The 13,583-nt window shown below is 39.5% G+C and overlaps 1 protein-coding gene across 1 annotated transcript in view; it reads left to right on the top strand.

The window, feature by feature from the left end:
• The window catches only part of itpr1b (inositol 1,4,5-trisphosphate receptor, type 1b), a gene marked incomplete at both ends in the record, with an annotated part of 108,108 nt that overhangs the window by 46,293 nt on the left and 48,232 nt on the right, over positions 1–13,583 (top strand). Inside the window, 5 exons of the mRNA XM_083893028.1 lie at positions 330–441; positions 3,375–3,410; positions 8,670–8,705; positions 10,087–10,134; positions 11,729–11,864. Coding sequence (XP_083749154.1) covers positions 330–441; positions 3,375–3,410; positions 8,670–8,705; positions 10,087–10,134; positions 11,729–11,864 — 368 coding nt within the window. The remainder of the gene's footprint in view (positions 1–329; positions 442–3,374; positions 3,411–8,669; positions 8,706–10,086; positions 10,135–11,728; positions 11,865–13,583) is intronic.

Raw genomic sequence — 13,583 nt, 5'->3', positions numbered from 1 at the left:
TAGTGCAAAGAATATAAATCAGAACAGTTTTTTTTTTAAAGTGAAGTGCTACATTTAGCTGCCCCTACAAATCATAAAATAAATACTATCAGGTCAAGTAGAAAATGATTGTGAAACTGTTGGTCAGAACCCAGTACATCTACTCATTTATATGCAAAACACTTAAAAAATAATGCTTCCAGGCCCTCATCGTCCAAACCTGTTGTTTGACGCTAAAAGGTACTTTTATGATGGAAATTAAATGGTCGATTTATGGGACATTATGATGTTCTCTGGTAGAGATTATATGGACTCTTTGGACTCATGTCTCTTTTTCTCCCTTTGACCAGACTGATCAAACACACCAAGCAGTTGCTGGAGGAGAATGAGGAGCGACTGTGCATCAAAGTGCTCCAGACACTGAGGGAAATGATGACAAAAGACCGCGGCTATGGGGAGAAGGTACGCACCCACTGTGTATGGCGTTTCCCATCCTGTCTGCTTGTAGTCATGCCCAGTCGTCGCCCACACGCGACATAAAACGCTCAGGATACAGAGTTCCTGTGTTCCCACTTCACCAAAGACACAAGATCAAAAAGCAAAACAATAAAGGCAGAGGCTGAGTTCTCTTTGGTATTCTCTGGAGCCTGCAAAGTACAATAAAAAGTACTGTATTTAGAGTTTCATCACTTCAGCCATGGCACTTTTTGAATTCTCACCTTTTATGTTTGACAAACTCTGGCACTGACTTCATGAAAACAGATTCCCTCATTGCTTTCTCCTACTAATACTTAGTAAGTCCAAATCAAACAAGAAAGCAGTGAATATTAACATGGACACTATTAACAACATGTGTGCTCCAGCTGCTTTACTGTCCATGGCATCTTGTGACTAATAACGCCTTCTCTTGATAATCTCTAATCAGTCGTTTTAAATCAGTTGGCCAATAAAAGGATAAACCATCTAACACAAAGGGTTTACAGGCTAACTTCATCCCCAACCAAATCTAAACCTGTTTCAGAGCAACAACAAAAGGTACTCGATAAAAAAATTAATTTATAAGAAGAGATTATATTTTATTTACACTTTAAGCAAACCGCCTGCATTCAAGAGCATCTTCTTCAGTTATTCAAATCTCTTTATACAGTATATTGTAATACTTATTCAATTCACCTGCTCCAAAATACAATTTATTTATGACAATAAATAAATCCAATTGTAGCTTTAGGCTGCATATAATCCCACACGTTTATGAAGCTTTTAAAAGAAGGACCACCTGTTGATTTACATATCAGGCATCAGTAAAATGTAAAAAAAAAAAAAAGTTAAATGTAACAGACGTTCAAAAAAGTTTTATGGTGTATGTGAAATCAACAGAATCTTTTTCAAAACTCTATTTAAATATTATGTATGATTTCACCATCTGTCATTTTGTTCCAACCATATGGTTTTGGTGGATAATTCGTTTTCCTCAATCAATTTTGCTTGTTGCTATGAAACTCTTAGGGAACATTTAGTTTTTTCTCATTTACTCATTTTACAACTTATAATGCCTGTCAACATTTTCTTCCTTAATGGGCTCTTTTCACCTTTTATCATGTAAGAACTGCAGTTGATTTAATTGGGATGTTGTTACATTAATCAACCGTAGTAAGTATACTTTTTCAAAAGTGAAGTGCAGTCATGATACATCATTTTAGGTTCAATACTTTCCAGTCCGGCTTACTGGGTAAGGAAATCACTGTAGAACACTACAGCACATGAAGTATGTTGAATTTACAGGTTGTAATTTCAAAATAAGGCTCTATGTCTGAGATCTGAGACCAATAGAATAACTTTTGTTGTTGCATTTTTAGGTGAAGAGAAAAGAACAACAACACCGTTAACACATCTCACAGCTCTTTTATGCAAGGAGGCATTTGTTTATCAGTAAACACTTTGAACATTGAACTATCTGATCTGCTGATCAGTGTCAGACAGGCTTAAAGTGATAGTTCAGGTTTTTTGTCTGTGAGACAAGGACACTCACCCTCACTGAAAACAAGGCTGCTGGCAGGAACACACAGGCCAAGAGATTTTAGGTGTACCTACTTTATTAAGATGTACACCTGCTTAAATCTACAATATCTTTAGAAAATAATCACCGCTTTATCATTAACTTACTGTTGGTCAAGTTTTTCTGACTGGTAACTGAAAACTGTAAATCACCTGCCCTCCTACATCAAAGTCCATCGAGAAAATCAGCATTTTTTTTTAGCTTGCAGGGACAGAGGAGTTGTTGATCTACTTCTGCCTTGTTTTGGTAAGTTTGTGTTGCTTAGGTTAAACGTGACAAAGGATCCCTGAAGTAGCAAAGTCAGTAAAATCTCTACTTTGTTATACTGTTTACATATTGCACACACATTGCAACCCCCATTTACTTGATATAATGCACTTTACATACTGTACATTGAGTAAGAGATTTCACTGTTTAACAATAGTTTTTTTTCTATATTTGTAACTTTCTATCAACCAAATATGAGTTTAAAAATCTATATAATTTTATTATATATTTTTTTTTACTTGAGCAGTACGATACACAGGATGCAGTGTTTTCTGTTGGAGAGTAATGAATGACAGACAGATGGAGAGGGCCTGGCAGCCGGAGGAGGAATTTATTTTCCCTCATACAAATCGCACAATCTTCATTAGTGGACTAATCTGTATTATTTTCTGTTTTGGTTTTGCACTGACTTGATCATCAGAAACAAGGAACAAAGTGTGTTCCGTATCTATTCAATACGGAGCACGTCTTTCATCTTTCCAAATATGGAACAAATCCCTATTTTACCGAACGACTGACACCTTTACTGATCAACTCTTGTCTGACATTTTTGTAAATTGCTGATTTTCTTTAAGGTCTCTGGTGCCGATAGTGAGCAGTTTACAGTTAAGTTTTCAGTTAGTAAAGGCTGTCTGATGGTGAGATTAAATGATATAAAATCAAATGCTATGCTATAATATCGTACACTTAAGCAGGTGTAGATTTTATTAGGTCAGCCTTTTGTTAAGTGACTAAACTGTATTTGTCCTTGTGTCCCTGCTGGCAGCCATGTTCTGAGTGAGAGTGTGTCAGTGCCTAATACAACCACACTTCAAAAACCTAAACTATCCAATTAATTCTGTTTGTGATTTCAATGCTGTGAAACAATGCAACATGAACGTGGGAGGGTGTTTACTACTGTTACTAATTTCCTCTGGTTTCATCATGCTGTCCTTTCATTTTTTCACTCTGTGTGTTTGTGTGTTTTTTTTTCCCCTTCGCATGCTTTAACACCTGCACTCTTTTCACCGAGCTTTTAACTCACTAATGGAGCTTTACTAACTCTGTGCCCCCTATACTTCTTCTCTTGCAGCTGATTGCCTTTGATGATGAGATGGATGTGGCTGAGGTCGATCATTTTACTTACTGTTGGTGTGACGTACATCCGATTTGTCTGCAACTAACGGCATAGATGTGCTTGTGCTGCGAGTAGCGTGTAGCATCACATTCTCAGTCCGTCCTTAGCTGTTGTCCGTGTCGCTCCTGAGCTAGTATGTTACGCAGTGTGTTTGTCTGTTGTGTTGATTTATGATCATACCCTCTTAGAGATCTTATTAGATTTTAGAAAAACACAGATCATCAGATTGATTGTATTCACCTATAAAAGCCCAGAAGACACTAGTTGTGCAATTTGCCTGTGATAGCATTTATGCAGCTAAGATCACAAACCCAGTGTGACTTCTGGGCCCAGGAATTTCCATTGAGGGAGGGTGTGTTTCTATTTCTTTAGTTTTTCTTCATAATAATCAATTTCACATGTTTTTTTTGTGCTGTAAAAACCATTCTAAATCTCTTTGAACTTCATTACCTCCCTGCCAAAAGGGATATTTTGTCCCTGTGTAGTCACACATATTCACATTTGACTATGTGATCTTGATTTCAGATGTGAAATTACACAGATGTGAGGAGAAAATGGTGATGAGAATGTGGGTGTAGTAACATACACTTTAGTGATGAGTGGAAGAGAAATTCTTGTTCATCATATTACAAACCATAAGCAAAATATTATTATTTTAGCTTCAGTAAATGAGGACAAATTATTTCAATATAATATACAACCAAGCCCAGAAAGGCTTATTGTCAGAGCTTTAACCACTTTTCGTTTTTGATATTTTAAATATTTTTACCATTCATTTACTGTTCATTTAGGTTCAATTGTATTTCAGTAAAATTAAGTCAATTCCAATTTATTTATACTGTCCAAAATCTGTATAAATAAAGCATAGATACATTATTATTAAATAAATAAATAAAGCTTTGAGCTGTAACCAAGAAGTAAAAATATGCAGTCAAGAACTGGCTTCGATGGTGATATCTGTTTGTCTTTTGAAGGTTAATCCAATTTATGATAAATGCATCATTTATATAATTATATTATGCAAAGATGTAAAGAAAAATGAAATTATTTTTCTATTCAGAGACAAATAATTAAATATCCATCTATTATCATGATTTACAGCTGCAAATTCTGGCACAGCATACTGCTTCACACATTTTCACATTGATTTAAATATTGTGCCCTGGTGTTTATTATTATTATTATTAGTAGTAGTATTAGTATTATTACTTATTCTGTAACTGTAAAAAGGGCTAAATTGACCACTTTAACTTCTGGCGGGGTGTTAATCAAGGTTCGCGGTGAGTGCAACAGAAGTGAACAACTCATGGGTTTGTTGGGGAAATGGTTGGAAAGGGTCCAAGAAGCAACATTCTCTCAGTTTCTCTCTCTCTGTCTCTTTTATTTCCTCTCTCTCTATCCCTCCCCCCCCCCCCCCCCCCATGTCACACGTGCTGTCTGGTACTTTAGCAATGGAAATCCCCAGCTTCCACAAAAACAGACTGTTCCTGTCAGAGACCAGTGCTTTGTTTCATCGACTCCTCCCATATATAGTATCTCAAGAATGTACTGTACTCCCTAACTCTCTTATCCCGCTGCACATGCTGCGTGTCACTCATTCACACACGCACACAAACACATTAACAACAGTATGCAATGACCTGCTACTATGTGGATTGGCCAAAACCGCAGCCTTCCTTGGCAGGAACAGCAAGATAAACTCCCCTGATTGCTGTTATGTAACCCCCTTCGGCTGCTCCCTGACCCACCACGACACCCACCCACAGGTCTCTAGGAATGAATGTGGCTGTCAGTTCCACCACTGTGTGACTGAGCCCATCATACTTCTACTTGTTGCATGAAACGTCCGTGGCCCTGATGCTGCTGGTGTGTGCACAGAGAGATAGAGAGAGAGAGAGCGGGAAAGAGCTCACCCATTAGCAGCGAGATTATCTCATGTTTCCAGAAATAGAAACGTGATAGAACACGGCATGTTGAGTCAGCCTCCCTCTTTGTCTGGCCTGATCGTATCATCCACTGCATGTGTTTGCGTTTCCTCAACGGCCACATGAGAGCCTCTGTTTTTCTCGAGAGGTTACAAAGGGTCAGATGGAGATGGAGTCTTTTTACTGGTGATGTAACACGGTTTGCTGAGGACGGGGCTGACTCCATAACCCATACATGGGCTGTTATATAAGGGACGTGTTTCTATGCTGGGAGAGCATGGTGGTCTGCATGACTGTGCATGTGAGGGTGTGTGAACGTGTCTTTCAAACTCTCCCAACCAGTTCCTGTTTGTTTGGCTTAGATTTCTAGTTTTAAAAAAATATATATTTTACTTCTATACTTCTGTTTTCTCTCCCCGTCACCTTTTACAAATTTCACTTTAATAGCCATGCATATTTTACCTTCTCCACTGTCAAATCCGGTGTGTAACTTAACCCCTAATCCAGATGCCACCCCACTATGAGCCTCAGATAGAGTCCAGTTGTCTTTGTTTGTCCTCCTGTCTGCTGTAGCCGGGCTGCTGTGTTTCTCTCTGTCAACAGGGGGTGCTGCTGATGTTCCTCAGCAGCAGGCAGGCAGCTCTGTCCCACTTCCCTCCACCAACAATGCTGCATGGTTCTTGGGCTCCCGCCAGCTCCTAGACAGCAGTTACATAACAACCAACGTTTTATTTTTTTCATATTTTTTTTTCCCTCTGTTTTCCTGGAATCTTAAACCCTCCACTGATGTGTGACCTTTAGTGGTAATTGGCAATAAAAGTGCAGCAGAGTTGTCCTCCAGGAGACAGTAGCCTTGGTGCACTTCGGCCCAGGCAACCCAGGACAGACAGAGGGGAGACATGGGAAAGTTGGGGTTGGAGTGGGTGTGAACTTCAGCCAACGCAGCACCTGTTAGTGGTTCGTGGTCTGAGTCTGTTAAAGGGCAAGGGGCCAATTTTAGTTTTTCAGCAGAGGTTTCTACAAAAACGTCTTTCTGGCCTTTTCCCCTAGAGTCTTGTTTTTTTTCATTATGAGCTGTTATTTTCCTTTACGACTTCCTGGTGAGATTAGGTGTCGTGGTGTTCATTGTGTCTGCCTTTTTTTTTTAATGGACGTGAATTGCGTCTCTTAGTTTGTATTTTAAACAAAGACAGAGTTTATCCTCTGGCAGCCTCTTATAGAAAGCAACAGCATCTGTGGAGGAGTGTACAGGTTTCACTGATCTGTGAACTGTTTCTTTTAACCACAAATCTTATTGGGGTTGTTTTTATGGCTTTGCCACAAACACGACAACGTAGGAGGCAGTGCATCCAGTGCGCCCAGCTGATGCAACTTACACACGAGCTGTTGACAGTAATTAGGTTGTGTTTCGCTCACTGGTGGGTTTTATGTTCCACCATCCACAACTGTTTGTTTTTGAACTGAATAAGACGACATTGGAGACAGATGGCGACCATAGATTCAACCTATGATGCATCACCATTTTTCAGTGGAAATCAGTGTGTTGACGTAAAAGGCTTGATAGAGGGAAATTCCAATTAGTCAGCATAAACCAGCATGACTGGACCACAGGGGGAAACATACTGTATGCCCATGTTACTCTCCATTGCATGTTTTCAATTTAATGTTTTACAGTTGCTACTCTGCAAAGTTATTTTGTGGGTGTGCGTGTGTGTGTATGTGTATGCTTGTATTTGTCATCTCTTTAGGACGTTTTCTGACATAAACACTGTCCTTGTCGGGACCAGAAGTCCTCATGGAGAGCACATCTAATTTCTGAAGACCTGGTTAAGTTTAGGACTTTAGGAGTTTAGAAGATTTGAATTGTGGTTAGGTTCAAGGTTAGGGTTGGGCATTAACTGGCTTTGGTTAAGGTTAAAAAAAGGCTTTGTTTGAATGGGAGTCGATGCAGGTCCTTTAAAAGATAGCTGCACAAACAACCTGTGTGTGTGTGTGTGTGTGTGTGTGTGTGTGTGTGTGTGTGTGTGTGTGTGTGTGTGTGTGTGTGTGTGTGTGTGTGTGTGTGTGTGTGTGTGTGTGTGTGTGTGTGTGTGTAAGTGCCGAGTGTATACGTATATCCACACAGTTTTGTTTCTCATACATACCTCAAAGGTCTCTGCTCTGCAATGGAGTTCTATTTTTTATTATTATTATTATTATTAGTAGTATTATTATTATGAAATATGATTTATCGATATCATAAGTTGATTGCCAGTTATTATCAAATTATTCATTCATTCATTTTGATTCACTTTATTACACTTAAATAAACAATGCTCATTAGCAACAGTAGGAAACAGAGTTACATTTTATTAATTATTTGTGATTTTATATATATGTGTGTGTGTGTGTGTGTGTGTGTGTGTGTGTGTGTGTGTGTGTGTGTGTGTGTGTGTGTGTGTGTGTGTGTGTGTGTGTATATATATTCACTGCCTGCCGAACTGTCGAACCTGTTTTGTTAGTTTCAGTAGTTTGAGAACATGGAAATTGCCTCCAAGTCTGTACTAGCAAACAATTACTGAATTCTGAAGAAAATATATTTACTAGTTATGGAAATTATTGTTTATTACATTTTTACCACTCTTGCATCATTTTAAACACTTTTCTGGCAGCAACATATTTGTGGATGCATGTGTTTTAGGATGAATATAAAAAAAAAATTCCCCTATCATAACTGCAGTGTTGTGGAGGAGATGGGCAGCAACCCTTTGCAGCAGCAGAGTGTTACAAAGGAACCTCAGAGTACTAAGTGCAGTGTTGTCACTGATCAGTAGTGCAGTGGTGAGCTTACGGCTTCTTTTTGTTGTCCTTGTTGTTGTGTGCAGAGCTTCTGCTTATTGTTTTTTTTTTTGTTGCTGCTGTTAGTTATTGCTGCACTATCATATACAGTATATGAGCACTGTATTAGACTAGCACTGTGTGAAGATACAACATGAGATACGGTGTGTTTTTGCCTTCTTTCTGCATCTGGCACGCATTTTTATGATTTGCAGCTGTGCATGTGACTGGCAAACTGCTGAGCTGCTAAAAAAGGCATATCCAGACATACACCACAGACTGGTGTAAATATAAAGCGCTGTCCAAAGGTCTGAGAACACTCATTGGAGCTAGATCTATATATAGCACATTGTTATACACACATATCCGTATACAGCTGCATTTATGATTCAATCTTTTGGGTCAGAGTGGTATTTCAGGGAAGGTGCTAATTGTTGGAGACTGAAGCAACACAGCTAACTCCACATCCTTTAACTGTGACTAACACCAGCTCTTTATTTCCACTCAGCTGGCACCTCCACCTGAGCCTGACGTCCCTGCTGAGGTGTGTTTAAGACCTGTATTTCACTGCTCATGTTCCCCATTACTTTTGTCCTCAGTGTTTAATGGATCAGGTCAAAACCCATTCGCTGTCTTTTTCCCTTTTTTTGAGGGCTCCCTTGTGCATACCTCTGTGAATATTATGCGACATTTGCCCTTGTGCGTTTGCCAACCTCCTCTATGACCCCTCCATCCTTCCCTCGCTCCTGACCCCTGTTCATCTCTTCCTTCCACTGCTTGGTTATGGAGCTCAGGTCCAATTTCCTGACTTCTTTCAGTGGGGCGGGGTGGGTGTTGATGTCATGGGTGAGGTGTTTTTCCATGTTGGATCGGTGCCTACAGTTTGTGTCCGTAGCTCACAGCTTTATTATGTAAGCTGGACAGATTTATTTCCTCATCCTCATGGCTTGTGTTACTCCACTGCCACCTGCCCCACCCCCTTCAACAGCATGTGATTCTATTATGTAAATAATTTAAACACTTTTGCTGCTGTGACTGCAAACTAATGAGGAAGTCACCACTTGTCAGACAGCACAGGGTCTGAAATTTCCTTCTCACAAGTTGACTGTCAAGAGAGAGCACTTGAGAGAATTTAGACTATTACTTAATAAATACTTGATTCTTGAAATTAACTATCAAACAAAACGTTTTTAGTTAAAGCTGTGGTCCGTAACTTTTGCTGATTTCTGCCATTGCTGTTATTTTTCTGCCTCTGTTTGGTCTTTGTGAACACAAACAATGTAACATTATTTGTCCTTAATCTCAAAACGTCTCTGCCAAGCAAAATTATCAGACCTCACTGAGGGAGTGTTTGTGTGTATACAGCAGCAGCAGCACGGAAGTGGGCGGGGACGAGAAGCATTTATCAAAAATTCAGTGGTGTAAATAGACCGAGTAAAGTCGGCTACAGACTTTTCACAGGAGGAAGATTTATTCCCAATTACGGAATGTATATGTACTTCAGACACTGAGATATTGAAATTAGATTAAGATGGAGTGAGAGATAAGATGAGAGAGCTCCACAGTTTGAGAACCATGACTTTAGACAATCGTCTAAATGTAACAGACATTTATTGAAAAATGAAAAGTTACGTACCACAGCTTTAACTGTATTGGATTATGATAAACTACAACAGTATCAGTCCTCCTCTGCACATACCCTTGCATGATTCAACCTCACAACCACTTCCCTTTTAACTGCATGATCTAATTTACACACAATTTCCGGCATGCTAGTAAAGTAACTAATTTGCACTGTATTAACTCCTTATTTTGTTTTCCAATTTCATTTTCAAATCTCCTTTTTTTTTCTTACCCCTTTTGTTTCCTTTTTTTTTTTTTATTTAATTTTATTGCTTTCCGCTAACCCACCTCGCCTATTTAAGGAGCTTGATCCCAACCAGCCACAGAAGCAACTGGAGGATCAAAGGAGGGTAGGTACTGAGTTTGGTCCCAGCCTCCATCTTACGGCTGGTCGACAAGTGACAGACTATGGTGAAGCCTTCACAGTGACACAGATTTCCCAGCAGATCATTCACACCCTCACTTACTCACCCGCCTATTGGTTATTTGATATGTAATTTGAGACTTCAGCTTTGGGTGTTCATCTCTTCTTTGACGAACTGTGACTTATGCTGGGAGCATGTACAGTAAAGTATGTCACTGTGTGCAACTGATTTACATCAAACTGAAACAGGGCAATGCTGAATGTCAGCATACTGTATGTTGTGGTGGGCGAGAGAGCATAGTTTCGATTTTGACTACGACCGGAGGGAAAAGGTTGAATAAGGTCTTCCACACTGAGCATCTGATATTTATAAAGGCTTTTAGAGATCTTTTTATTATTATTTATTCACATTAGGCAGGATTGCAAGAGAAAATGTTGATGCTCATCCCAATGTTCAATGTTCATTCCAATCACCACTTGCCATCTTGAGCTCTGCTTATTATTCTATCTCTGATATTATCTGCTAAAAGGCAGTTGTTGACAATCCTGGAATATCATCCTTCTCACCCAAAGGACATTTGCGCACATCTGCTTAGTAAATCACCCAGTAGGAGCATTGTGTCTCTCTCTTAACTTCTCTTTGATTGATCAAATCTCCCATCACGCGCCATATGATCACTCATTAAAATATTTATATCATGTATAAAAACTGTGATAATATTTAGGAGTAAGCACTGGAATGAATGAGACATGCATCTAGATGGTGCATAGAGGAGGCACAGGAGCAGGGCCGACCCAATCCTATACAGGGCCCCAAGCAGAATTTGATATGGGGACACGTCCAATTGCCTTGGCATTTTAACTATAGTCCCCCTGGATCGCTCACCCACTGTAAATCTAACACACCCATTAGCAAGTGAAATAGTTATAGCTATGTTCCTTACTTTAACTCACCTCTGTAGACCAGGGACTCTGCATTTAGCATGGCTAAATGCAGCGATTAGAACATGCTAACTCCATGCAGGAAGGCCTTCCTTCAGACCGGTTTGTAAACCCGGGTCTTTTTGCTGCAAGATAGGTACTTGAACCTGTACAGTATTCTCTTTATTTCCTACCCATTATAGGCGTTCTTTTTGGTGCCCCCTGTTGTCTGGGAGCCCAAAGCAGTGGGTTGGTTTGCTTTTGCTTATGTAAGTGTGTAGAAGTTGATATATCTCTCTCGGATCATTCGATTTTTACATTGTGCTGAAAGGATACTATGGAATTTGTGTTCAATAATGGCCAGGAATATGTTGCCTACCTCAGCTTTAATCACTAAATAAATGACTAAGAGTCCAGAAAAATGAAAGGAAAAGCTCTCGGGTGCAATGATGAGAAGAAATTATAGATGGTCAAGAAAACAAAAATTAGACCATTGTCCTTTTCAATCACAGCATAATATTGCATATATGAGAGACTTGCATTAGTGTGTCTAAGTGTAATGATGCACTAAATTATGCTGTCTGGGTTCCAGTGACATGGCATGGCAGTAACTTTTGACTTTATTCCCCTAACATTTTTATCTTCACACCCACTGATAGGGAGAAGCTCTGCGGCAGATCTTGGTTAATCGATACTATGGGAATGTCAAACCTGGCCAGAGGAGAGACAGTCTCCAAGCCTTCAGCAACGGTCCAGTCACTTCTGGAGCACAAGGGAAATCTCCCACAGGTGTGTGTGTGTGTGTGTGTGTAACAGAACAGGATCTGCATGTTTGTATAGGATGCTCATAAAGATAAGATTCTATGACTTCAATATGATTTACTGTGGGAAACTGGGTCAGCGCTCCATCAGGCTTGGCGTGTCATACAAAAATGGAATTAACCATTAAGATTTGTTACTTTTTTGGAAAAGTCTTACAATAAAATTGCTCATATTAAGTTATATAAGAGAATATTGATCATAAAGTAGATCCCACACAGCTCACAAATTATACTAATGTAAACTGGACACTCTCTGCGCTTATATTATATATTATATATTTTTTGAGTTATTTGTAATTTGCTTTAATACTACATTGATACACAGTGTAGATACTGACAATGTCGATGATGCAGTTGGAATTTATTATTCCATTGAAAATCACTCTTAGTGGAAATGTGCAGTTAAAAATTAAAAAGTTATCTAAAATCTCATAGAATGTTTTCTCAGAATATATCACCTAACTGTCGTGCCGGAAATGTGTGTGATGTTACACAGATCACAAATAGCTGCAACAGTTTCCGCTGTGCATCAATAAACACAACACAGCTTTCCACCTGGACCACACAAATGTTTGTGTACACCAGCATGCCATCTGTGCACAAGTCCCTTAAGTTCATGGCAACACGCTTACAGATAACAAAGACCAGCTCATTTAAAATGTCTCTCCAGCCATCCAAACGCAATCTTTACTCAACTGAGACTGACATTCACAAATTGAATACCCAGTCCACGAATGACATTTATTTATTCCAGTGACACGCTCTCGTCTTGTCTCTCATCAGAGAGATGACTCATCTTTCATCTCCGGCTTCAGTGGAGATAAAGAGAGAGAGAAAGATGGAAATAGAGAAAAGTAAGAGATCTTATTCACAGCCATGGCCTTGTACTCCCTTTAAGACTTTGGACCTTGGCTGTGGCTACTGAGCACACAGACTCTCTCCTCGGCAATAACGTAGGTCGTGCTGTTGCCAGGCGACCAGAGAGCCAAGCTCTGCCCAGAATGGGATTTGTTGTTGATTCAGTGACTCGCCCCATCAGAGCCATCTCTGATGGGTGCTGTTATTTCATCACGGCGTCCCTGGCTGGCTGTGGCAGCAGCATTTAAAGCATATTTATATTAGCATAAGCATTTTAATTACACATAATAAATCATATTATAATTTATTGCCATGGATAAATGTATGAAAATACACAGGTTGTTTGAAGTGTTGGGTGTAGGTACTGGTATGTAGTCAGCACCGTGGACCAGCTTGAGAAACAAACACTCGCCCTCGTTGTAAACATGGCTGGAGGAAACGGAGGAAAATAAGTTTTAGCTCACCCAATAAAATCTCCACCTGCTTCTTAAGTCTATGATGTCTTAAGAGCATGTTTTGCGACTTTATCTCACCATTTGACAGCCTTTGTTGCCTGAAAACAGGAGTTTGTAAAATACTCAGTCTCATACACCAAAGTCTATTGAGAAAATCAGTGTTTTAAATTTGCAGAGTCAATTTGCAAGTTTGTGTCACCTGGTACATTCAATTGGAGGATTCTTATGCAATGAAGTCATAAAATACACATTTGAACACATTTCAACTTTCTAAAGGAGGAAGCAGTAGCTCAACACCTCCAAGCTGCAGGGTTTGAAGAATCACACATCGTCTCTAGGGAGTTTGCTGTGGGGAGTGTGCTTTTTGTAAAAAGCTGTCT

Source organism: Microchirus variegatus (assembly GCF_963457635.1).
Source record: "Microchirus variegatus genome assembly, chromosome: 7".
NCBI classification, from domain to species: Eukaryota; Metazoa; Chordata; class Actinopteri; order Pleuronectiformes; family Soleidae; genus Microchirus; species Microchirus variegatus.
This window is presented reverse-complemented; position numbering and strand designations above follow the sequence as displayed.